The sequence below is a fragment of the Nilaparvata lugens genome, chromosome 6 (genome assembly GCF_014356525.2).
Source record: "Nilaparvata lugens isolate BPH chromosome 6, ASM1435652v1, whole genome shotgun sequence".
Lineage (NCBI taxonomy): Eukaryota > Metazoa > Arthropoda > Insecta > Hemiptera > Delphacidae > Nilaparvata > Nilaparvata lugens.
The window spans coordinates 41,119,108-41,146,703 of record NC_052509.1 but is presented as its reverse complement, the minus strand read 5'-3'; the positions used below and the strand labels follow the sequence as shown (position 1 = coordinate 41,146,703).

At 33.9% G+C, this 27,596-nt stretch overlaps 1 protein-coding gene across 1 annotated transcript in view; it reads left to right on the top strand.

The window, feature by feature from the left end:
* The window catches only part of LOC111049795 (DDB1- and CUL4-associated factor 11), a 60,400-nt gene extending 33,486 nt beyond the window's left edge, over positions 1-26,914 (top strand). The window contains exons 6-13 of the mRNA XM_039430809.1: positions 3,373-3,566; positions 13,606-13,698; positions 16,598-16,844; positions 19,025-19,180; positions 20,085-20,191; positions 21,590-21,776; positions 24,158-24,233; positions 26,676-26,914. Coding sequence (XP_039286743.1) covers positions 3,373-3,566; positions 13,606-13,698; positions 16,598-16,844; positions 19,025-19,180; positions 20,085-20,191; positions 21,590-21,776; positions 24,158-24,159 — 986 coding nt within the window. The 3' untranslated portion in view covers positions 24,160-24,233; positions 26,676-26,914. The remainder of the gene's footprint in view (positions 1-3,372; positions 3,567-13,605; positions 13,699-16,597; positions 16,845-19,024; positions 19,181-20,084; positions 20,192-21,589; positions 21,777-24,157; positions 24,234-26,675) is intronic.
* The last annotated feature ends 682 nt before the right edge of the window (positions 26,915-27,596 follow it).

Sequence of the window (27,596 nt, the reverse complement as noted above, 5' to 3'; positions counted from 1 at the left end):
GATATTCCTTGAATTGATATCAGCGTTTTATGACTCTTACTCAACAATGAATTTGAATAACTAATAAATTTCTGACTATCACCATCCTCAACATGATCCATACTCATATTGGTTTCCACTATGGTATTACCTATAGGGTTTGAATCCTCAACACACAATATTCCATTTTTAAATGACGTTTCTGTCACACCTGATTTAGTATTATTATTCTTATCGATGTCTTTTACATCCGATTCTTGCAATTCATCACGTTTGTTACGTGAAAAGGGGCCCCTATACTCTGTCGCCGAGAACTGAGCCCCGCTACTAGTTTTTTGACTCATTCTTTCTCCCATTGTTCCTACACGACATAGTGGAATGATTTTAGGCATTGCATATATGACAAAAAAATTCATCTTCCATTTTGTTGTTTCTCAAATTAAACCTGCATTCAGCTGTCGTATGCGTAGTGGTCCCACATATCGCACACCATCTTCTTTGAAACTTGATATTTTCTTTGTGATGAATATCTCCATCTCTATCATTCCTATTTTTTCGATCAAACCTATTCCTTTCAAATCTATTTCCTTCGAACCTATTTCCTTCAACCCTATTCCCTTCAAACCTATTTCCTTCATACCTATTTCCTTCGAACCTATTTCCTTCAACCCTATTCCCTTCAAACCTATTTCCTTCATACCTATTCCTATTAAACCTTTGACCCTTCTCAATACCATTGTTGAAATTGTTCCCATAAGACCTATTATTTTCGTTTCTGCCAACGGCCCCCATACCACTCGTATTGCTGTTATTGAATCTTCTCCGCGATAACTCTTTTTCCGCAATGAGTTTATCCACATTCCTACTTATCTGCATAATGTGGTGATCATATGAATCCCGTTGAACTATTGAAGCTTTGCCTAGACCTACTCTATCACAATGACTGACCTTGACAATGATCAATCAATTCAAGATTAACGAGTGAGACACTTGAACCCGTATCTAATAATATCTTTATATTTCCCACGCAAGATATTCCTTGAATTGATATCAGCGTTTTATGACTCTTACTCAACAATGAATTTGAATAACTAATAAATTTCTGACTATCACCATCCTCAACATGATCCATACTCATATTGGTTTCCACTATGGTATTACCTATAGGGTTTGAATCCTCAACACACAATATTCCATTTTTAAATGACGTTTCTGTCACACCTGATTTAGTATTATTATTCTTATCGATGTCTTTTACATCCGATTCTTGCAATTCATCACGTTTGTTACGTGAAAAGGGGCCCCTATACTCTGTCGCCGAGAACTGAGCCCCCGCTACTAGTTTTTTGACTCATTCTTTCTCCCATTGTAGGCATTGCATATATGACAAAAAAATTCATCTTCCATTTTGTTGTTTCTCAAATTAAACCTGCATTCAGCTGTCGTATGCGTAGTGGTCCCACATATCGCACACCATCTTCTTTGAAACTTGATATTTTCTTTGTGATGAATATCTCCATCTCTATCATTCCTATTTTTTCGATCAAACCTATTCCTTTCAAATCTATTTCCTTCGAACCTATTTCCTTCAACCCTATTCCCTTCAAACCTATTTCCTTCATACCTATTCCTATTAAACCTTTGACCCTTCTCAATACCATTGTTGAAATTGTTCCCATAAGACCTATTATTTTCGTTTCTGCCAACGGCCCCCATACCACTCGTATTGCTGTTATTGAATCTTCTCCGCGATAACTCTTTTTCCGCAATGAGTTTATCCACATTCCTACTTATCTGCATAATGTGGTGATCATATGAATCCCATTGAACTATTGAAGCTTTGCCTAGACCTACTCTATCTTCCACTATGTATTGAGAAAATTCAAAACGCTGTAAATTTCTTTCTAACTCATCGATGGGAAGCATTATTACCCTATCCTGAATATGAGGTAACAATCCTTTCAATACATATTTTATTTTCCTACCTTCCGACATGTGCGGGTCAACCTTTGAGCACAATCCTAAAACTTGGGCCATATATTCCCTAGCTGCTTCACACGGTTTCATTGTTATGCTTGTCAACTCCATTTCATACCTATCCATGTGAATAGGCTGATAATACTTTTCGAGCTCAGATCGAACATTTTTGTAATCCCATCTATTCGCTTCCGTCAACGAGAGTTGGATCATATCTAAATATTTCAAAGGACTGCCTTCTAAATAAAATGGTAGATATAGTAATTTATCCTTTTCATCCCACGAATTTGCATTTGAAACTCTTTCAAAATGAATAAAAAATCTATAACATCCTCCGATTTCTTTCCTCCATATATCCGTGGAGCTAAGAAAGGTCGCTTTTTATCAGCCATATTCAATGTTTCAAATGAACCAACTGTATCCGATTTTATAATAACGTCTGTCTGAACCGCACTATCTTTATTTTCAATAAAAGTTTTATTAAGAATATTTGAATCCTCGTCTCCAGATATAGGTTGTTCACTTTTACTAACTTCTGAGGAATCCAGAGTAAATTTTCTTCTCAAAGTCTGCTCTAAAAAGACAAGATTGGGATGCTGTAACGCTAATTCGTTCGATAACCTGACCCCTTTCATTATATGATTCAGAGCTTTCTCTTGACTAAGTAAATGCTGTTCAGGTTGTAACAACGACAATTTCAAGATCCTAATATGAGATCTCAAAAAATCTAAATCCGCATTTGGGAGAACAAACAATCTATATTGCTGAGCTATAAACAACGCTTCTTTAAGATTCAATTTTTTTGTACGAATATTCCTAAGATCTACCACTGCACTCATTCCATAATACAAATATAAATGAGAAGATAAATCACAACAACAATACAGCAACAAATGAAAACCACAAAAATTGAATCTTCACTGAGGTAACCGGAAAAGTCCAAATTTTAAAGCTGGATTAATTCCCTTGAGCCTCCACCAAATATGTAAGGGGGGAACGGCAGGAGAAGCCTCCACCAAATATGTAAGCACGATGTGCCTTCACCAATTATGTAAGGGGAAAAAACTATGATAACAAAAAAGAACAGAATAACTAGAATTTTACTTAATAAAACTTCATGACCAGGTGACAATATATTCTATTTTCAACTTTGTAATACTCGTTGATTCGACATGATAATTTTCATGGTCATTATGGAATATAAATAAAAATACAAATCTAAGTACCCTTTTCAAAATTATTTTATTATTCATTTTTAATTTTTTTTCAATCACTTGACAATGGCATCATATAGTCTAAATATGTTGTGACTAAACAATTTTAAAAAGGGTACTTAGATTTGTAATGTTTAATCTATATTCAAAAGTAGCCCTAAAGAAAAAAACTATTATGGAATGTTTGTGGCAATGGTTGCAGTTCACATTATAAAACTGGATGACACGATGGATGTGACTGATGCAGAGCAGGTAGCTCTGCCGCTGTGTCCCGACGAAAGGCGTTTCTGCATATTTGCGCTCGTCTTCTCAGCTGACGGCAATGAGGTGCTGGGAGGGGCCAACGACGGCAACCTCTATGTATACGATAGGACAGTCAACAGACGAACGCTCAAGGTACACTTCACTCATTTACTACAATATTTTCTTCAATTGTATATTATCGGAAATGTTACTATTTTCCCAACAGATTTGAACGTGTGCTAGTTTATAGTCAAGCTACTTCACTTTGAGCCCTAAGGCCGGTTACAGAGCTGGACCGACCGTCAGTGCGTCCGGCAGTCGCGCTTGTCCATAGATGTTCCATGTATCCGTACAGAGCAAGACTGACCACACGCATGCGCACGGTCAGTACCACGTTTTACACTGCGTACGAAGACCATTCAAAAAAAATATTCTTTAACATCGGTCGAGCTTGTGCGCATCCGTTCCATCGGTCGACTGACGCGCTATTGAAGCAAATAGAAGCGTTCACAGTTGTAGAGATAGCCAAAGTCATAGCCATTTTCAAAAAAGGACATAGAGCTAGCAAAACAAATTATAGGCCCATATCTATATTACCTGTTCTCTCAAAAATTTTTGGAAAAATTATTCATAATAGAATTTTAAACTATCTGGAAAAATTTAAACTTTTGAGTGAATGTCAGAATGGTTTTGTAAAGGGCAAATCAACAACTACAGCTGCAATAAAATTTATTGGAAATGTTATAGAAGAGATTGATAAAGGGGGTACTACTAGATTTGTCTAAGGCTTTTGATAGCGTAAATGTCAATATTCTCTTGAAAAAGCTTTTTTCGCTGGGTGTGAGGGGTGTTGCTGGCAAATTGATTAAATCATATATGTCCAATAGGATGCAATACGTTAGTGTATGCAATGGAGGATATAGAGCGAGCTCTGATAGATTGAATATAAGCACTGGAGTCCCTCAAGGATCCATACTTGGACCTCTTCTGTTTGTTTTCTATATTAATGATTTGCAGCTCTCAATTCCCAGAATCTCGGATATCACACTTTATGCTGATGATACTTCCTTGTTATTTCATAGCAAAAATATTGTTGACCTTGAGATCACATCAAACTTATTCACAAATCAAGTTGTGCAGTTTTTTAATGAATGCGCCCTCTCTGTGAATCCAAGTAAAAGCCTGGCAATTCAATTTGATTTAAAGAAGACACATCCTTTTGAACCAGCTATTTTTATAAATGACAGCATTGTAGAAAATGCTAATGTAGTTAATTTGTTAGGTTTAACTGTCGATGACAAATTGTCATGGAATGAGCATGTGGATAGGGTGGTGGGTAAAATTAGTAAGGGACTCTTTGTCTTAAGATATATTGTAAAGTATGTACCATTAAACGTAGCAAAATCTGTATACTTTTCTCTGATTTACACTCATCTTGTCTATTGTATTGAGCTTTGGGGAAGTACATCTATTGGAAACACTCTAAAAATTTTCATTTTACAGAAGCGTGCAGTACGGTATTTGGCTAAGCTTGATTACAATCACCCCTGTAGAGATGCCTTCATAGATTTAAAAATTCTAACTTTACCATGTATTTACATATACAGAGTTGTTCTTTTTATTGCTAATAACTTAGACTCATTCAAAACTAATTCTGATATGCATGGCTATAATACACGAGGTAGTGGCAATCCATGTATTGTTCAGCATAGATTGAAGTTCTCCGACAAAGACCCTCGGACCTATGGTCTGAGACTATTAAATAAGCTACCTAGATCTCTGTCCATGTCATCTGCAACTTTTAAAAAAGATCTGTATACTTTTCTTGCGGAGAAAGCATATTATAGTGTAGAAGAGTTCCTCACTGATCGATAAATATTGTTTATTTCATAATGTCTGTAGTATTTAATACACGTGGTTGGATTGCTGGCTGTGACATGCTTATTCATATGACATTGACATTCTTTAGGCTATTTTGAATTATTCTGACGATATATGTTAAGTCTTTGTGATATCTTTTTATAGATTTTGTGTATTGTTTTACAATTTATTGTAAATATTGTCTTTTGACTTTTTAAATTATTGTAAATAATGACTTGGCCTGTACTTTCTTGTATTGTTTATGGCTTAATAAATATTTAATCTAATCTAGTAATGAACAGTTGCCCGAACGCGCCATAACTACTGCGCTGACACCTCTGTCCGACAATCAGCTGATATTGAATTGAATAATATAATGAATGAATTCAATTAATGAATAAATCATAATTATTTGAAATCAGAAATTTTCTACACATTTCTTCACCTATTTCCAACTTTCTTATTAGAAAAAATAATAATATTATTATTTTCCACGGTACATTTATTATAAAATACTAACATAGCTTAAGAAGTTTTATAAGAGTCAAGGTTTTGAAATTAAACAATTTGTAAACGCGTCCATTTTGTGAGTCAGATCAGTTCGTTCGTCAGGAGAGCTCTGATGCCCGGTTTCTCAGTCGTTCAATAAACAACGCTATAGCTATTGATTCATTAACTTTATCGATTCAATAAACTTTTATTGGTTCCTTAAATATAATTATTTATAGAATCCATAGCTATGGAACGATTTATCTGTTCAATGAATCTGGCAGCATAGCATGATTCCAAACTGGCCAGTTTCGTATACAAATTTTATATAGTAGCCATGGTAACCAACTAAATCTTGGTTGTTTATTCCTTGCTGCTTGTTGTGAAGTTTAAGTTGAAGGTTATTTCCTACGGTACTGACATTTTTCATGAGTTATTATTTACTAGTAGCTCTGTCAACAGTAGATCTCACGCAGTATTCTCATCCACAAGTACCAGATGTCAACTGTTTTAAATGTTAACAAACTCAATTCACGTTTGAATTTGTATTTCATATGATATCATATACCAGTTTCGTGATGATCTTTCTATCTGATGAAAATTAATTTTTTAGAATCAAAAATACTAGTAGTTCTGTGAACAGTAGACCTCGCGCAGTTATAAACCGCAGCCTCATCTTATACTGTCCATCAGAGTAAATCCTGTCTGTATGTCGTGTCGGCGAGATATCGGTGTAAAAACGGCTAATGGCTGTTGGGGTTGGTGTATCAAAAATGATAACATCAAAAGCTAATATCCTTCAAGACATACTGTCAACAGGACAGACTGAGTTCAAAGCAGAAAAAGTTCGAGAGACAATACTATGTTATTTTAGTTATTAATTGCATGCGCTATTGCACGCAATCAATAGTTAATTAATTTATTTATTCACAATGGAGACAACGGGTTTCCCCAAATATGTCTCCTTAATTAAAATTGTACAGATACAAAAGGAAAAAGAAAAATAATACGAAATTATGCAATAATAAATAATACAAACAACGAAAATACCACCCAATTTAAAAATGAAAAATACAAAGATTTCAAATACTTATGAAAAAAGCAAAAATAAAACAAATTGAGAATTCAAAATTCCAAAACTTATAAAAATTAAAGAATATAATAACAAACAATGAACAAAAATTTTATCAATAGAATAAAATAACATATAATTGAACGACATCCCAAACCATATGCACATCCACACTGATGCACCAACTATTTATTCGATCAGATCATTCTTACACAAGATTTAATTATTATCATAATAACGCTTTCCGGAATTTAACGCGAGAAAACCAGAAAACATCTAGGCGCCCAGACAAGCTGTTATAAGTTCTTTGCATCCTATTTGATAGTGCATAAAAATTGCATTCAATGAGGCATGCAATTTATAGTCTACACAGCTGCGGATTTTTCATCAATTTTTTATTTATTTATTTTTTTAAACATCTTTATTGCCCATAAAAACAAAATACAAAATAAAAAACTTACAAAAGAAATATTCTAGATTATAATAATATATTATGCTATTTTACAAATAAATTAAAATTATATGGCACCACCCAGCAAGGGCAAAACCCTGACCGCTGAGTGAGAGTATCAGCTGTTTACACAATATAAAAATTTATTTATTAATAATCAAAGCTACAAAAAATCGAAGTTAACAATAAATTACTAGTAATTATAATATTTGACTGATGTCGAAGAAAAATGTTTGTATCACCCACTTATTTATCTGTTCCATCCTCTGTCTACCCCTATTAGAAAGATATTCTGACAATGCATTTGGCATGATATTTATTATTTTTGAGCTAAGATACCCCAATTGTCTTCGCACTATTGTCAAATCTGAGTAGTTAATATTATAAATGTTATGAGATGTAACTCTCAGGTTATACATAGAAACGTTATTATTCACTGTAAATTCCTCCTTCCTCATCCATGCATAATAGAGAAGTTTCTTTATATAAATTTGACGTACTGTCATCACTTTAAATTCGGCAAATGCTTCACTACTAGAAAAAGCCCTTGGCTTATTAAGAATTGCTTTTATTATCATTTTTTGAAATGTAAAAATTTTATTCATGAAAACATCATACGCTCCTCCCCATACCACTAACCCATATTGCAGCACCGATTGAACATAGGCAAAGTAAAGGACCCTAAGTAATTTAATGTCTAATATGTTACGGACTTTATAAAAGATAAAGGAAATAAATTTTAAGCGTTTACAAATATATTCTATATGAGGCTCCCACTTAAGGTTACAATCAACCATGATGCCCAGATACTTTATAGATTTTTCATTTTTTAGTTGAGGGCATGCACAATCCTTCCATTTCTCAAAATCACAATTTGTATGTATTTTTAAATTCATAGCATCATTTGGTTAACCAACTATTGTAGGAGAAAATGTAATATATTTAGTTTTTGATGTTTATATACTCAATGTATTAATATCAAGCCATTGTTTAACAATGGATATTACTCTTTCTGCTCTCGAGTACGTCTCTAACCATGAGCGGTCCTTAACTATTACAGCCGTATCGTCAGCAAAGGAAATTATTTTCGAACTATCAATATTTAGTTTAAAGATGTCGTTGATATAGAATAAAAATAAAATCGGGGACAAGACGGTACCTTGTGGTAATCCAAAGTCGTTAAGTTTTGTAGTATTTGATTTGTAACTGTTGTTATCAGATATTAATTGTGTCCGATCACTTAAATAATTCTTAAATAATTCAAGGTGGAGTCCTCTAATCCCGTATCTCTCCAATTTTTCTAGTAATTTATTGTGGGGTATGGTATCATAGGCTTTTGCCAGGTCAATCATTATAGCTAGGCATTTGTTGTTATTGGAAGACATGGATCAGAAACTTCATTTGTAAAGGCGGCCAGAGCATCCTCAGTATTTTTTTTACTTTGGAAGCCATATTGATCCTTATGAATTATGTTGTGATTGTTTATAAAACCCATCAATCTAGTTTTTATTGCTTTCTCCATTATTTTTGCTAGATTACTGATTAAACTTATGGGTCTATAATTCTCCGGAAGATCAACGTTACCTGACTTGAAAAGCGGTTTAATTCTGGCTGTCTTGAAGCAAATCGGGAATGTACCAGCCTCAAAGCATTTATTAATGATAAAACATAAAGGTTCTGCAATCCAAGTAGATATTTTCTTTATTGTAATATTATTGATATGGTCTAGTCCGGGGCTTGCTGAATTCTTCAAATTTTTTATAATACATTCAATCTCATCACTCGTAACAGGATTCAGGGTAAAATGTTCGTTTATTAATGGGAAGTGGTCGTTGTAAATTTCATCACAATCTTCATTTATAGCCGGAATTTTACTAGCATATTCTCTACCTACATTTGCGAAAAAATTGTTTAATTTATTGGGGTCAATTTTGATATTATTTCCTTTGTCAGCATTTTTACCAATAATTTCCCTCATAACATTCCATAACTTATTACTATTGTTTTTGTGTTCCTCTAATTTATTTTTATAATAATTTGTTTTAGTGATATTGATCAATTCATTCAACTTATTTCTATAATCTTTAAACTTGTTTTTTAATAAAGTGTTATATGGCTGTTTAATTAGTTTTAATTCCATTGAATCCCTTACATTTATTGACTTGATAAGACCCGGTGTAATCCAAGGCTTTAAGGCTCGTTTTTTATGTGGAATAGATTTCATCTTTGTAGAATTCTCTATATGACACCCAAGTCCCTCCACAAACAATTCCGTCAATGAATCAATACCGACGTCATCATTAGAGTACAAGAACCCCCAGTCCTCGTCTTCGATGCGTTTAGTCAGTAGTGCATAGTCAATTATAGGAAAGCTACTTTTTTGTTTCGCCTGTCTGTTATTTGATAGATGGATGTGTAAAGTAGTCGAAAAGTGATCTGTAATTGATGTTTTTTTTAATACATTACCAAAAGATTGTTCATTTATATCATTATTATTAGTCTTGAGAAAAATATGATCAATACAAGTTTGTGTAGTTTCTGTTACTCTCGTGAAAGAATTAATAAAGGATTCAAAACCATTTTTATTTAGTATATGAATATATTCACTTGTTATATTGTTATTTGCATTCAAGTCAATGTTCATATCTCCAACAAAGACACAATTATTCTTATCTTGAATTGATTGGAGGCTATTCTCAATACTGTCTAGGAATGTAGCAACATTACCACTAGGGGAGCGATAAACTGCAATTATCAGTAATTTGATATTGCCTATCTCTACATTCAAACTTAACGAGTTAGCCTCTTGTATATCTATTGAATAAATCTCAAACATGACCTCCTCCTTAACAAATATACAAATGCCATCACACTTATTTAACCTGGAGCATTTGTTAAATGTTCTATAACCCTTTATTTTATATTCAAATAGAGATTCTTCACATATCCACGTCTCAGTCAAGATAATTATATCAAAATCAAATTTTAAATCATTCAAAAATACCACCAGTTCGTCAAAATTTTTTGAAATACTTCTTATATTCATATGAAATATATTTATAATATTCAATTGATTTCTAGCTGACGGTGAGTAATCTATGTAGTTTTCTATTTCATTAGTTAACTTTATTTCTAACTTATCTAGTAAATTATATATTTCTTCTATTGCTGACATAAAAATATGAAAGTCTATTGGCAATTAACTGACATCAAAGCATGTGTGCTGTATTACTTACGTTCATTATTGTTTTTTACCGACGAGTTCGATCTACTAGCACACTTTAGACTGTCTAGATCAGCGTGACTTACCAGTCTGATTGTTCTTGAGTCTTCTTGCTTACGTAAATATATTTTCCCATTCATGACCCACGTATATCTATATCCGTTCTCCTTGGCAAAGTGTTTCGCTTCCATCAGAAGACCACGATAGTATGCTGATAAATTTTCATTGATGTATACTGGCCCATCTTGAAGATTCCTATTGACTGCTGTAGTTCTCAGTTGTCCTGGTGGTTGAATTTTTCTCAGATCCTTCTGTACTTGCTTATATCTAGAAAACCAGTTATTTTTCTCACTTCTGTTATTGAATCTTTTTAGTATTGGTGGAATAGTCTTTTTGTAATTTGTTGGAACTCTATGAGCTACATCGATCTTAGAAACATCATTTTCGAAATTGAGTGCTTTTGACAAGTCCTCAATAATTCCGTAGACATCTTCATTAGGTGTTTGTGGTATACCATGGATCTCCTGGTTGTTGCTCCTACTATACTGTTGTAGCTCGACGATTTGCACCTCCATTTCATGCACCCTTCTAGCTAATTTTTCGTTTTCTTTTTTCATTTAACCATGCTCCGCTTTGAAGTTATCTATTAACAAATTGTAATCGTCTATTTTAGCTGAGAACAATTCCACTGAATGTCGCAGTTCGGATACAGTATCGTTAGTTTTTTTCAATTCTTCTCTAAATCCGTCAAGTTCCGTGGATATTATAGATTATATTTCCTTTAATATTTCTTGTTTGCACTCTTTAGTTAGGTCTATAGTGTTTTTTCTGATTGCTAGATGAAAGTTTATTTTTTTACACCCTGAGCACTTCCACTTAGCCAAATTTGCTTTTGACAGTTTCCTATAGTTTATTTCAGAAAATCCCATGCACTTGAAATAATATGAGTTTTTACAGGTCGTGCAATTTAAAATTTTTGTTACCTCGACGAATAAATCACAACAGCAACACTTCAGCATTTCATTTTAAAAACAAATAAGTCCAATAAAAACTCGTAACAAATATAACAATCACAGTTCCAAGCAGACAACAATTATTCAAACACAGATTTCAAGACTTCTTCAAACACGTTGTAGCTCAAAAGTACGTAGTACTATTATCACTCCGATAGCAACTTCTAAAACAACCTCTTCTTTCAACGTCTGAACCGATACTGAAATTACATTGAGATATTGAATTGCATGCTTCATGGCATGCGATCTATAATCAACTCGACAGCTGATTCATGATGAATAATTCTATAATCTGATTTTTACTCTAATATTGGCGTATGAAGGTGGCTCCTTTTTCCTTTTATATTATCCTTGAAATGCAAAATTTCCAAAAACCTTGTATATACGTCGACGCGCAATTTAAAAAGGAGCATACCTATCAAATTTCATGAAAATCTATTACCGCGTTTCGCCGTAAATGCGCAACATATAAATATATAAACATTAAGAGAAATGCCAAACCGTCGACTTGAATCTTAGACTTCACTTCGTTCGGTCAATTATAGCAGAGAAAAGAGACCGTGGCAAGAATTTTGCAGAGGTCGAAAAAGACTAATTAGTAGAAATCTGCCTAAAGTACAAAGCTGTATTAGAGAATAAAAAGAAAGATAGAATAAATATTCGATAAAAGATAAAAACATGGCATGGGATGCAGTGAGAGAAGAATATAATAATTCTATTCAAATCACCGGTTTGAGGGAAGTGAAAACTTTAAAGTCCCTCTACGATGGATTGAAGATGAAAGCCATCTTGGCACTATTTCGTTCAATAAACAACGCTATAGCTATTGATTCAACAACTTTATGTATTCAATAAATTTTTATTGGTTTCTTAAACATATTTATAGAATCCATATCTTTAGAACGATTTATCTGTTCAATGAATCTGGCAACAGGGCATGATCCCAAACCAGCCACTTTCGTAAACAAACTTTATACATGGTTACAATGGCAACCATGGTAACGAACCAAAATAATCGTGGATGCTTATTCTATGCTGCTTGTTGTGAGGTTATTTCCTACGGTATTGATATTATCTTTTGGCTGATGTCTCCAAAACAAGATGGCTGACACCAAATATGGGCTATCAATGCTAATCAATGCTAAATATAGCGCAACTTTGATCCTGTTTTGTTTTTAAAATACTGGTGATCTATACTAATTTTAATTTTATTTTGTAATTTAATTTTTGTAACTTAATTTTTTGATTGCAACTAAAAATTTGACGAATTTACCCATTCCATAAATATTTATAGGCTGGATTTTGGCACTATAGTTTATCGAGAGATGGTTTCAATAAGTTTATGGAGCGTTATAGAAACGCATTTCTCATGTTTATCGATTCAATAAAGTTATTGAATGGATAAATAGTTTATGGAACGACTGAGAAACCGGGCATGAGACTGAAAAACTGATGTATAAATGCGTATGGTCAGGATTGTACATTCGCACTGACGGTGGGTCGAGCTCTGTAACCGGCCTAACCTCAAGCATAGAATAAAACAATCTCAGTATAAGTTTTATCTGCCTCAGGTTACTGTAGATACTTAATACTCAAGTCTCAAGTTGCTTGGCGAGCAGCATGTCGAGTCCCCGAGAAACTCAGACTCAAATACAGTATCTGATACTTATATATGGAATATAATATAAGGAATGGCTTAGTCAAACTATATTAACAAAATTACAGGCAAACAAACGATGGAGAAGTATAAAGAACTTCTACTGTTGATCTGCAGCAATGGATAAATAACGTATCATTCACAGTTTTGTAATATTATCTGTTGTATGTTTTTGGTTCAGTAGAGTTTTGAAAATGTTTCGAATCTATGTCGCGTAATAGCTTGGAAAGTTTGAGAATCTATGAAATTATGTTTAAATGGATTTGTTGTATTTTTTCAAAATTTATTACTACTCTTGATAATTTTTTGAAAATGTTAAGGATGTTAAGGACATTAACAATGATATCAGTAGAGTGAATTCACAATTGATGAAAATTTAGTTTGCTTCTTTAAAAATGAAAAGTGAATTTGGATGTGATTGTTGCAGATCAATAGTCACAGTGCTGATGTTAACACTGTTGCCTTTGCTGACAGCTCATCTCAAATTCTGTACAGTGGAGGAGATGACGGATACTGTAAGGTTAGTGCCTCAATTTTTTTTCTTACTCATATTTCATAATAAATATATTGGTCCCAAACTTTCCACGTAGACTCTTGCAAACTGTCCAAAATTTCTTAACATTACTTCTGTAGTTTTCATTTATTCCGTTTCCAACTGAAAAACTGAGAATCATGCTATGTTGATTCATTTTTTACAGAATCTCAAATTAATTATTTTTTGTCTTTGTTGGAGAAGGAGTCTTGGCTGAGTTGTACGAGATCAGATTCTTGTCTTAATGGTTTCAGCAAATTCTTCCATATTTATCGAAAGCATTTCTTGGAATCATTTCCTTTGAAGACATTCAAGGAAAGAGTTCGGGATGAATCTAGTAAAGGATGGTTGACAAAGGGTATAAAGGTATAATGTGAACGCAAAAGAGAAATTCTTAGAATGTTACGTTTCAATAGGGAATAGGGATGCTTTTAGTGCTTTGGATGGATCTCAGAAGGTACTTGGTATCTTTTGTGATCTGTCGAAGGCCTTTGACTGTCTGGACCATGATCTTCTCTTATCCAAGATTTGGCACTGTGGTGTAACAAGAGTTGAGTTCATGTGGATTAGATCCTTCTTATCAGGTAGATACCATAGGGTACAAGTTGCGCTGATGGAATGGTTTTTAAATCATCTTGACTGCCGGTGAAACATAGTATACATCAGGGCTCTATTCTTGGACCACTGCTATGATAATTATATGTTATTATTAATAATATATTATTATTATACATCTGATATATGTTTTTTTTTGTTTTTTTTTTTTTTTTTTTTGATGGGATGGATTCAAGGATCCAAAGGTTCAAAGAACCCTACACATCAACCGAAGCTTATTGTGTTCCCAAGTAGTATGTTAGTTAGGCAAACCAATACCTGTGTCCTTTACAAGAACCAGGAGTTTTTCCCTATGCTAACATCCCATTCTTCACATGGTTGCTTGTCGCAATCTAGTGTGATACGCTTGACAGTCTCTTCAGACTGATTGTTCCTCGTGACCTACGTGAGTTCCACTCCTGGCCTTCTTTGAAGATCCTTCCGCTCAGGAAGGGGTCGCCAAGTTGCCTCTAGGGCGCCTGGCTACCCTTGACTCAGCCTCTTGACCCATATTTGTGCCTGGAGTCTCACCCATCTCTGATCTCTTGGTTTTTTTTTGCCCCTCCGAAACTTTTCAGGGTCAAAAGCCTCACCTCTCCCAAGAAGTTTTGCGTGAATGGCTGCCTTTCTTTGAGCAGTGGTCTGAGAAGCTCATCCTTCCTCTCCAGTTGGGATGATGTGATTGAGTTTGCATCATACATGTCGTGATCAATAGGAGCCTTCTCAATGTGTATATCCTCTATATAAGAGTGCAACGGAACCTCCTGTGTTCATGAAGCACCCAATTCAGATTAAGGAACCAGATCTCGTCGGTTTGAAGGCAAGGCAACTTCTGGAGTTGCCTTGGGGTTTGCTTTGTTCATGTGGTTCCCACGAACAGCTAGGGAAGTGGAGTTAACTCAGACAGAGCCCCGCATGTCCAGGCAAGGCTAAATACTAAAGGAGGGCTCCTGGTATCTTGCAGGCACCGTTAGAGACACCATATAAAAGTACCACCCATCAGCACGGTCCACATCACAACTTGGGTTGATCTAAGAAGAAGAAGAATATGGCCAAGGAAGCCGACAGATAATAAAATAAATAAAGAATGGCACAAAGCTAATTCAGTGGAAAAGTGTCATTCTAGAAATAAAAAGTTCCAAAGCATCTTATATATGTTAATGACATCTTAAGATTTGTGAACTATGATCTCACTCTCTTTGCTGGCGATACAACTGCACTCATAAAAAGTGAGAGAACAGATTCTCTTGTAAGGGAAGCTGAGAACTGTTTGACGGAACTAAATAAGTGGTTCAGTTATAATGGCCTGAATTTGAACTCCAGTAAAACCAAGTTAGTTCCTTTTCATGTTAGAGCTGCTCAAGAAAAATTCAATGTGCGGCTGGACTTGGATACCTCTCTTGAACAGGTAGATGCTGCAACTTTTTTGGGTCTATGCTTGGATAGTGATATGAAGTGGAAAACACACTCTGCTGAACTTTTAAATAAACTGAGTAGAGCTACGTTTGCTATCGGTCTGATTTCCAGGGTGGTTGACAACAGGACAGCTTTATCATTCCTATTTTGTATCCCGCTTCCGTTTTGGTATCATTTTTTTGGGGCAAGACAACGGAGTTTAATGCTCTTTTCAGGTATCAAAAGAAAGCTTCAAAGAGTTTATGGCTTTTCTAATAGATGCTCTTGTAGACCCTTATTTAAGGGACAAAGCCTTCATACTGCACCGACTATTTATATATTAGAACTGGCTCTTTTTGTTTTTAGGAATATAAATCTTTTTCGTCAGGGACAGGTACGTTGCACACGTTTTAGAGGTGTTATCTACCCAAATTATAGACTTACTTGAGAAAGGCCCATATTACATGGGGATAAAAATTTTCAATGCTTTGCCACAAATAATTAAAGACAGTGCTACCCATGATCGTTTCAAAGAAAGCCTTAAATATAGTCTCTTGAATACTTGCCCATATAAAATTTAGGGATTTTTGAAAAAATCTCCACTGAAACTTGATGCTATACATATCCTGATCACGTAATATGTATCATCTATTCATTCATTCTTAATTGTTTTCATTTTTATTAAGTTGACGTTCATACATCAAGTGATTTCATGTGAAAATTGTGTAATAAATAAATAAATAATAGATGATCCCTCTACCTCTATTCCGCTTTGACCTCGACCTCTCACCTCCACCTCGAACTCCTCACTATCCTTACGTTACTCTAAATCAGATGCTGAGTTCAGAACATGAATTTGAAAACTACTATCGATACATTGTTGTTGTGTGTAATTTAGGTTTGGGACAGACGCACTCTGAACGAGAGGAAGCCACTGCCGGTGGGGGTGTTGGCGGGTCACGTGGACGGCATCACACACATCGACTCCCGGGGTGATGGCCGCCACTTGATCTCCAACTCCAAGGATCAGACCATCAAGCTCTGGGACATAAGGAAGTTCTCGTCCAAAAACGCCATTGGTAACGCCGCAAAGCAACTCATGAGACACGACTGGGATTACCGTTGGCAGAAAGTTCCCCGAAAATGTCAGTCTTTTCATACTGCTTTATAGAAATTAACAATAGAATATTTTGTTCAAAAATATTTCAGTTCAAATACCTATTAATCTACACTACATTTTTTTAAATTCACAATATAAGTTGATTATTATTAATGATTGATAAATTAATTTTTTATTCACAACCCGTGCTCCGCAAGGGTCTAATTAAAATTTTGACAAACTGAAATCTTGAAGAATTTGAAGTAGGCCTATAACTATCCTCGGTAAGAATCTTAATGCTAAATTTCAAGTTAATCAGTTGTGTAGTTCAGACGTGATGATTCGTGTATTTCAAATCAAATCGCTTTTTTATTTTGACATCATCATAAATGACACTTTACATTATATAACATTTTGTAGATTGATAAACTTATCCAACTAGGATTTAACAAAACAAAATGAATTTTGTTACTATCATACAAAATCACTATAATTTATTAGTCAAAACAAAAATACTACTTGCTGAATTATAAAAAATTTGTTTGCAAGTAGGAGTCTCTTGTGAAAAAAATTTAGTTAATGCTACTACATTCACTCGCAGATTCACTCACCATTCATGCAATTGAAGAATAGAAATTACATGTGTACAAGTGCTATTATTTTACAACTTAATTAATTAGTTACAATGAATAAACTTTCAATAAGTTCTGGTGAAATACTAATAAGCCATTTGAAAATCTGTTTTTTAAATGAAAAATTATTATTAGTTCTTTTAATTGAATCAGGCACATTGTTGAAAAATTTGGGGCCAAGGAAAACAAATGATTTTTGGAAAAAGGTTGTATGTGGTCTAGGAAGCCTTAAAATGTTATTAGTTGCACTTCTTGTGCTATATAGGTGATCCACCTCATATACCTGCCTACTGCGATCACCTGATAACAAAAAGAAAGAAGACAGAACTTTAAAAACAATAATATACCGCAGTGGTAGACATTTGTAAAATTGGAAGATTGGGAACGAGTGCTCTGTTCTCCTAACACCTTTCATCACTCGGATTATTGATTTTTGTAAGGTGACTAGAGGCTTCAAATTGGTTTTATTTGTAGAGCCCCAACAAGTTATACCAAAGTTAATTTTAGAGTCAACCAAAGCAAAATACTCCGTACGTGTATCCAATTATTTTCTTAATTATATAATAGATGATAGATTAGTATTTTTGAATGTTAATAACAATTGAACGATTCCAGATATCAATGTGCGGTTTCCACAATTCATTTTCTCTTGAAATTCTGTATCGAAATCATGTATCATATTCCTTCCCATTAAGACTTCTAATAATATGTTCACCTCCTAACTAGTCCCAACAAAGCTGCAAAGTCAAAAATTGGGTTCCAAGCATTTCCTTCAAATACTTTTTTCATTTGTTCTATTATGTATGGCAAAAGTGAAGATTTCACACTCAGCAATGAAGCTGCTGCAAAGGTCGTGGGGAAATGCGTAAAATAGTGAAATTATACATCAATTGAAGAGAATTGAATGCTCTATAAGCTCATAATGAACATGGATTTTTTCAATAGTAAAAAGGTAAAGATCAAAAAGAGCAAAAAATTGGAGGCAAACTTATTTTTTCGAAAACGGCACACCTTAAGGCCTGAATATCTCGATAACTATGAGAGATGTGAAAAAGGTTGTCAAATTACTTTTTTAGAAAATAGTGTATGCTTTAATTTTGTACTAAATAGTCATGTCCGATTCATTGTTTCCGAGATTCATGCGAAAAATGGTACCTTTAAACGGCTAGGTGGGGACTTTTGATATGTTTACCTCCTTACTACCCCAAACAGAGCAGCGGGTTCGAAAATGGCCTTTCAAACTGTAACTTCTCGTTGACTGGACTACAAACGATTCAACGATTTTCATCCTAATATTTATTTTCTTTCTATTCCAAAATGAAGCATTATTATTAGTACACAACTTTACAGTTGCAACTCCATTCTTATTACTGAAACAAAAACATTTTTGCCACTAAAACAACTTTAAATTATGGCAGATTTTAAATCATGAAGAGCATGATTATTCGGACTCCAAAAAAATCCAAAAATGTATAAGCCTCATTTCTAATTATGTGATTATCTTCAAATAATTACTCAATTTCTATATTTTTTAGCTGAATAAATGCACATCTTTACTCCCATTGCAGATGTTTCTAAGTTTGTATGATTTCAGTGATACACGGAAAATCTAAACTAGAAGGAGATACTAGTCTGATGACGTACAGGGGTCACCTTGTGCTTCAAACGCTCATCCGGTGTCATTTCTCGCCGGCGTTCACAACTGGCCAGTCGTTCATCATCACAGGATGTGCGTCGGGGCAAGCGCTTGGTCAGTATTCATTCAAATTATACGTCGTTCATTTACTCTAAGCTACATAAAACAAGCTCCCTACAAAATTAACGACTCATTATTAAAATATAACGACTAAAATATAACGACTCATTTATTTTTCACATTTGTAAGCAAGCATTTATCATTAAATAATATTGTGAGAAGAAAAACAGGCGAACCATTTTAAATAAATGAATATTGATTGTATCCTGATTGAAAGTTTGATTCTAATATGCTTACATTATTAGAATTTTTAAATTTTCTTGTGACTGCCGCCTGCATCAACGATAAAAATTAATTATTAATAGTGTGATACAATTATTCCCTCTTTTTTATTTTGTTTCCTTTCTAATAGATTTTTATCAATTTCCCCTTTTTTATTAATTCGTTTGCAAAGTTTGAATTGTAATTTTTTTGTACTTTGTATGTGTTTCCTTTTATCTTATACTTGAAATTTTTGTAGTGTCATATTATTTTGTCTGAGTTTATTCAACTTCTGTAAATAAAATTTCTGTAACTGGGCACCCGCTGAAAAACCTACGGGTTTGGCAGGGTCCTCAATTGTTTGAATTAAAAAAAAAACTTTTGATTTGATTGATTTGAAATTCGAATCCTTCAATAAAGAGGAATGGTTCGCACAATTAGCATGGATACATAGCCAGGCAATAGTTAATTACAACATTGGTATTTTCAGGTGTTTCTTCATCTAAAACAACATCAAGTGATGAGTAGTAATAATTTATTATACTAAATAGCTAGTGTGTGGTAGCCTTTTCCTGTTTTATAGGGCTCAATTTAGCCAAGTTAAGTATTGTGCTTGGGTGATGTCAGGAAATGACATAAAACTGAGGATTGAACGACACAAAATGTAAATAAATCTTGAAATGACTATCTTTTTCAGTGTATGATGTTCTGACGGGTAAAATAGTGAAAGAGTATGACGGACATTTGTGCTGTGTGAGAGACGTGGCTTGGCATCCGTACCGATCTGAAATAGTTACCACATCAGTAAGCAATCAGTCAACTCATCAATTCAATAAGTAGTCTTATTTCAAGAATATCTTAAATTATGTTCATTTGAACAACCATTTGAAATATAAATAACATTATCGTCGTAAAATTGTTTTCAAGATTTAAACTAACGAATAAAAGTTACAAATAATTCAAATGCAACACATCATCTTATACTTTACAATACACGAAAATTTGCTACAATATGGCGCAATGCACCACATCCTCTATACAATACAACAGTAGTCACTTGCTGCAAGCTATATTGTATGTTGAGATAAATTCCATCAAGTGTGCTATTGCTACTGCATTGGGTGTGTATAGAATGAGGTGCGTTGTGTTTTTTTGTATTTATAATGATTCTTGTGTATTGAGTTCAATATGTTATATCTATTCGAGTTGATTGTAAATTAATCATGTGTAACGCGGTTCTTCGTGAGTTATATAAATGAAGAAAGTATTTCTCATTTGAAAATAAGAAATATTTCCATAAACAACTGAACTGTTCCCTTCCTTCTCTTTCGCTCTGAAAATATAGATGCTTCAGTGACGAGAATGGCCGTTTTCACACTTACCACCGATTAGTCACCAACACGACTTACAGAATGTCCTTCGATTGGCTGAGAATCAGCTGTTGCTGTGAATCAGCCAATCAGAGGACATTCTGGGTAAAAGAAATCGGTGAGTGTGATAACGACCAAAAAGTTAAGCTGGTGAAGTGGCCAGCTATAAAATTAAACTAGATTACTCAGTGTAGTTTACAATACTGTATTTTGCAGGCTTTAACAACTAACAATATAGCTGTCTAATACATGAATTTTGCACAAAGTATAGAATAATATGGAGGTAAATGCAGTTATGGCACAATAATAATAGCATAGAGAAAATAAAGGATAATAAAATATCCCATGGTATAGGGCTTTTATGTTTCAAAAATCACTTAACTCAAGCCGATAGTCAACGTAGTTCTTTTTCGTGAAGCTATGTGCCGCTGGTAGTCTCTCATACTCTGTCTTTCTTACACTCTCACCCGGCCAAAACAGTTATAATAAACAGTAGTCGACAGTGATCAGCTTGTGTTGACAAAAAATTGGCTGAAATTTGGAACATAAACAACCCATACCATGGGATATGTCATGCTATCTTTTATCTATGATAATAGTGTATCGTATCTACATAAATCGGCATAGTTTGAACAGATAACCGTCCATTCTTGGAAAAGGATATCCTTAGATTTGCAAGAGAAACAGATTCTAAGAATTGAAAGCATGTTATTCATTATCAAAATTTGGGAATAGAATAGTTTTGGGCCATGCCAGTTGTTTTTCCCGATCATATTTATATAATTTGTTATTATATTCGCAAATAAATAAATAATATGTTGGTGGTTTGCAGTGGGATAACACGATCAAGTGCTGGAGCCACGACAACCCGGTGTGCAGTGAGAGCGACTGTGATGATGAGGTTGAGTCGATCGCCGTCGCGCGGCAGCCTCTGCGTCGCAGCAAGCGGTTGGCCGAGAAGGAGCAGCGCATGTACGAGCGCCAGCAGAGAGAGGCCTCCAGCAGCCAGTCGCGCACATGTCAGTACACACACTAACCACCAATTCATACAACAAAATTATTGATGATTTTTGTTTATAATCATCTAGTCGGAGAAAATACCTGATACGCAATTCAATTTGACACCTTTCACTGATGAAACTTCAAAACAATCACAATGCATATTATCTGTATTTAATCCGGGTACAAATTAATGTCATGAAAAGGCTCTCCGTGGTCATTTTTGGGTAACAACCTTGGAAGATGTCAATTTCTTCGTTAGGTCTAGCATAATAAGGATAATGTATGATGATAAGTCGAAATCACAGGCAAACACCTCAAAACCAAGATGGCCGCCAAAAGTCTTAGGGTTATGCTATATCACTTGTATTTCAATAGACGTTCAAGATATTTAGCCATTTTTTGAACAAAAATATTTTTAAAACCTCCCTCTACAAAATGTGTTCTATAAAATTTCCCTCTAAAACGCAAATTTTACTAGTTATAACCTTCAAAAGCCCAAAAAAACTTTTTTTCAAATTTCTTTCCATTATAACTTTTTTTGTGCAAGGAATACAGAGAAATTTTAAATCTATGAAATTTAGATCGTTTCTCTAGCGCCCTCCAAAGAAAACCCTGCATGATTTCTGGTGTTTTTACTCATACGCATGAGGTAACAATCTTGAACTATAGCATAATTTAATCACGAAAAATTAAATATGGGGGTCATTATCGACAGAAATTTTAATATCGCTTGCTATTCAGTTATTGTAAGAGATATCAGATTGAATCTTTCACCAAAGTGTTTAGAGTTAACCAATCTGTAATATTCAATAGAATCGTCTCATTTGGACTATATTTTTCGTGATTAATTTAACTTCAAAAACTTGAAACACATTTTTCGGGAACAATATTTCACTTTCCACTTTGCATAAGTGATTAAGTGACTAAATAAGAGTATGCTTAGGCAAATTATAAGTGCAATATTACAATAGCCTTTGTAGTATTGTATTAGTCATTGACTGGACTATTATTATCATTTTTACTTTTTTTGTGCTCAATGAACAAATTTTCTGTTTAACATTCTTTCTGCTATATATATTTAAATTTGATAAACACATAAATTTATTATGCAATTTATTATAGCAAAAAAATACCACCTTGTCAGGAAAAAAGATTTTTGAGTAAGAAACCACAACTAGCTCTTTGCTATGGTTTATAACTGGACGTTTCCAAGTCTTTTTATTTATTCATTGGATAAGCAATTACAATATTGGAATTAGAAAACCAGTTAAACGAATAAATCATATTTTTTATGCGAGAGAGTCATTGATAAGATAGGTCGGAAGGTGCAGGACACGTGGTGGGAGAGGGGCGGCTAACTCACAGTTCCACCGGTTATATTTTAATCTGACCGCCAACGGCTCTGTGAGGCGAGACTATATGGGTATTGTGAATAAGAGAAGGATGATTAGTACGATATTCAAGGCAAGAGGGAACCTCTAAACTTTAGAGTCGATAGAGGAGAAGATAGTTATATTTGTTCTCTGTGTAATAGCCGAGAAATTGAAGATGTCTATCATTTTATGGGAAAGTGTAAGGTGCTCTCAGAATACAGATCTAGGTGGTTTGTATGCTCTCTGTTAACCGAAGAAATGGTTCACAAGTATTTAAATGGGGAAAACTGGGAAAACTTCATCAGGATATGTAAGTGCCGCACTAAAATATAGAAGCTTTCTCGTGAATGAATTCAACTTTTAAATTTATATTATTGACGAATCTCATTGCTCAATAAAACATAATATTCTATTGTACTGATTTATTTTAATTTTGTAGCTGTGATTGTTGACTGGTGTGATTAATTAAGTTATATATGGCTCAAAGTGTAATATACGGTAATTTTTTTGTGGTTTATTTGTTTATTGGTAGGCAAGTAGTTTTCACTATGAACATGTAATACCATACATTTTGTTTCGCTTTGAAAACTTTTTGCTTGTATGAAATAAGTTGGATGACATAATCTCGATATTTGAATAACACAAGACACAGTAGAGATTTCTATTCTGTATCCATAGAACAGTAGTCAACTGTTATGCTGCAGAATGGACATTCAATTTTTGGCAGCTCAATCTAGATAAAAATGCATTAGTGTTTCTATTTCTGAACTTTATCTCGAGAATGGAATTCGTGATTATTACTCGTCATCTGTTGGAATAGTATGATAAGATTAAGATGTTTTCCACCTAAAGACAATAAATATCAACTCTGGCTGACGTCTTCGGCCATGCCTAAGAATTTTTTATTGTATCAGTTTTCAATTATGTTGTTGGAACTTGTATCTAGTGTATTCAATTTGTATTGTATGCTTGTATTGAAAAATAAAAATTATTTATCTATCTATCATATTTTGTATGTTTTCCAGAAAAAGTTTATTCACAAAGTGCTTTCGTGGGTGTAAATGACAATCAGGTTGTTCAAGGAATTGAAAAAAAGACGTCGTAAGTATCAATCAGTTGATTACCAATTCAAAACACATTAATCATCATCTTCATTACTTTTTTACACTTCATTATTGCATTTTTTATTGCCAAAAATCAACTGTTTCGGCAACTGTTTTGGCTGTTTTGTGTAATTTGCACAACAATAATTATTATCAATGTAATATTGGGCACTGCCAACATAAGAGTCCTTGTGTGTTGGCAGTGAGTTGCGGTTAACTTATTCTGCTTCAATTCTAGTCAGTAAGAAGAGATATACAAATTTAATTAAATCGAGCTAAAGAAAGTATTACACCAAAAGTCTCAAAGGCTCAGAAAAAAATCTTCAAATCTTAAAAAAAATATATTTTTCCTACAAATACCTTGAAAAGTGAGCATTTCTGCACTGATTGCAGGCCGCAAAGAATCACTTTTCCGCACTAGTGCGCAAAGTGAGTACTTTGCGTACTCCAGATTTTCAGCATGACAATGCAAAATAGTTAGTAGGTTATATGGAGCACCAGAGCAGGAAAATCAAAATTAAGTTGGTAACACTCATAGTGAGGCCCACGTTATAATATGGCAGTGGAGAACAGCGTTGCCTTGCCATTATGTGCCTTGATTATAGTCATTTCAATGCTAACATAACATAAACCCCCTTCAAGCAGTCACATAAATTTTCAATTGTATTACTAATCATTATAATTCAATTCTTATTATTCAATTTTAAATAAATTAAGGTTTTTATTAATAATAAAATTACACAGAAAAACATTTGATGGATTTCAGGGAATTTTACCCATAATTACCCACTTTCCATATTCAATGGTAACTGTAGGAAAAATTTAATGTGAAATACGTGCGCAAAGTTCGTTTGCTGCACTCAAGAAACCATTCCGCCCTCGCCTACGGCTCGGGCGTAAACGTTTCTTTCGGTGCAGCAAACTGTCACTTTGCGCACTAGTTGCACAAATAACTATTTCATGTTAAATCTTTTATAAAAGAAAAGAAACTGAATCAAGTTAATTACCAAGTAATTTATTTATAATCTGTATACATTGTATTCGAACACAAACTGTTCCGTGCCTACTCTCTAATAATTATAATTGCTCTCTAATTATCTCTTATAATTAGAATTATGTATGTATTAGGTAAGACGGAAGTTTAACCAACAATTTGTTAGTAATATTTCGATTGTCGGAGATACTGGAATGCTGGATTAGTCACAAATTTGTAATAATGTATTATTTTTGAAAAATTGAGTTTTGTATTCCTTCATTGGTGTAATACTGTTGGATAATAGCGAATATCAACATAACTCATGTACACTCTCGCGATATATTGGTTGAGGGTGATGCCCACATGGTAGGATGATGATGAGAGATGAATGGATTTACAGGTTTTTATGGGTTCCATGACATTTACCGGATTTAGCTTGAGAAACCGCTCAACTTATCTTTTCAATTGAACCGGCCAGGATAGGCGAGTCGACTAATAGTCCAGGCAATGAATGCTCAAAAAAGGGTATAGGGGGAAATGTTTGGAAGACAATTTTTGACCCCGCAGTTCTGTTTAGAGAAGTAAGGAGGTAAACATATCTAAAGTCCCCACCCCTACCCACTACCCACTGTTCCTAAAGGGGTGGGAGTGGTTCAAAGGTACCATTTTTTGGTTTCTCGCATATAACTCGAAAACTATATATCTTACGGACATAATTGTTACATACAAAATTTAAGCTTACATAATTTCCTACAATATTTATCTCACATTTTCTATATCTTCCCTAGTTTTCGAGATATCCGCTCTTGAAGGTGTGACATTCTTGAAAAAGCACGGTTGCCTCCAATTTTTTCTCTTATAACTTTTTAAAAATCGATGGGAAAAAACCATGCTGATCATGAACTTATAGAGCATTGAATTCTCTTCAATTTGATGTATAATTTCACACGTTCACGAATTTCCCTACACCTTTTGCAGCAGCTTTAGTGTTGATTGTGAAATCTCCATTTTTGCAACAATAGAGCAATTGACAAAGGAATTTGGAGGGAATGTTTAAACACAATTGACTTTGCAGCTTAAGACTAGTTAGGAGAAGAACATATCAAAAGTCCCCATTCCTCACTCATGTGCTAAGGGGATGAGAGGGGTTTAAATGTTGCATTTTTCAACATTCCCTCCGAATTCCTTTGTCAATTGGTCTATTGTTGCAAAAATGGAGATTTCACAATCAATACTAAAGCTGCTGCAAAAGGTGTAGGGAAATTCGTGAAAGTGTGAAATTATACATCAAATTGAAGAGAATTCAATGCTCTATAAGTTTATTATGACTAGAGATTAGATCACTCTTTTGTAAAAAAAGCATGGGAAATTGAAAATGAAACAAGTAGACTATTTTTGTGGAATAATTTACTGTCCAAATTTATTGTTTCACTTCAATTAACTCAATGTGCTTTCCTGTTTCAGGTATTCCAGCATCATTATACTTCAATTGTTATTCTATCAAATCAATTTTACCAAGAAAAGGGAAAGCTATACTGTATTATTAATAATTATTATCCATCTCGTAATATTTCCATCAACTAAACGAGACGAAATCCTAAGAGTTCGATGATACAATTTTTCATTCGTTATCAACTTTTCCAATATAAAATGTAAATACGTTGTACATTTTGTATAATAAAGTTTCGTTCTATAAAAAAACATTTTTCAGTGTTATTTATGGTGTATGGAGAAAGTGATAGAAGCTATATTAGTTACTTTCTGTTATTAAATATTGTTGTAATGTAGACATTTTAATTTCAATACTAACTTTGGCTTAGTGGTTTTGTGTTTTGTTTCGGTTTTGTATATGTTTGGACTTTTTAACATCAAAATGAACTCTATTTCGAAGTGAAAAGTGTAAATTTAAAGTATTGTGCTCACTACATAACCTTAGTGTCCGGTTTCCCATTACGAAACTTTGGACTATAATTTATACGGCGAGGTGGAACTACCCTGGGGTCTCCCCACCATTCAAAGCCATACGCTAATAATAATAATAACTAACTTGAAATTGAAAACTCGTACTAGTGTTCAAGGATTTGTTCGAAATTTTATATTTAAAATTTTGTAATATTTTTTAAAAACATCGTTCATTTTGTGTTCAAAACAGAAAACTACCAACAAGCCTGAAATTGAACGCAAACTTCGTTTGCAGTGTTTTCCAATAAAATCTGGTGGCATTGCAGTTTCAATCCTCAAACCTTGTGAACTAGTGACGATTGCGCATGCCTTAAAATGAATTTGTTTTGACAATAGTTATAGGTAGCGTACGACGAGATGGTACACCTGGTTTCCATCAATTGAAATGGCAGGTAGGGACCATAATTCTTAAAGGTCAGAGTG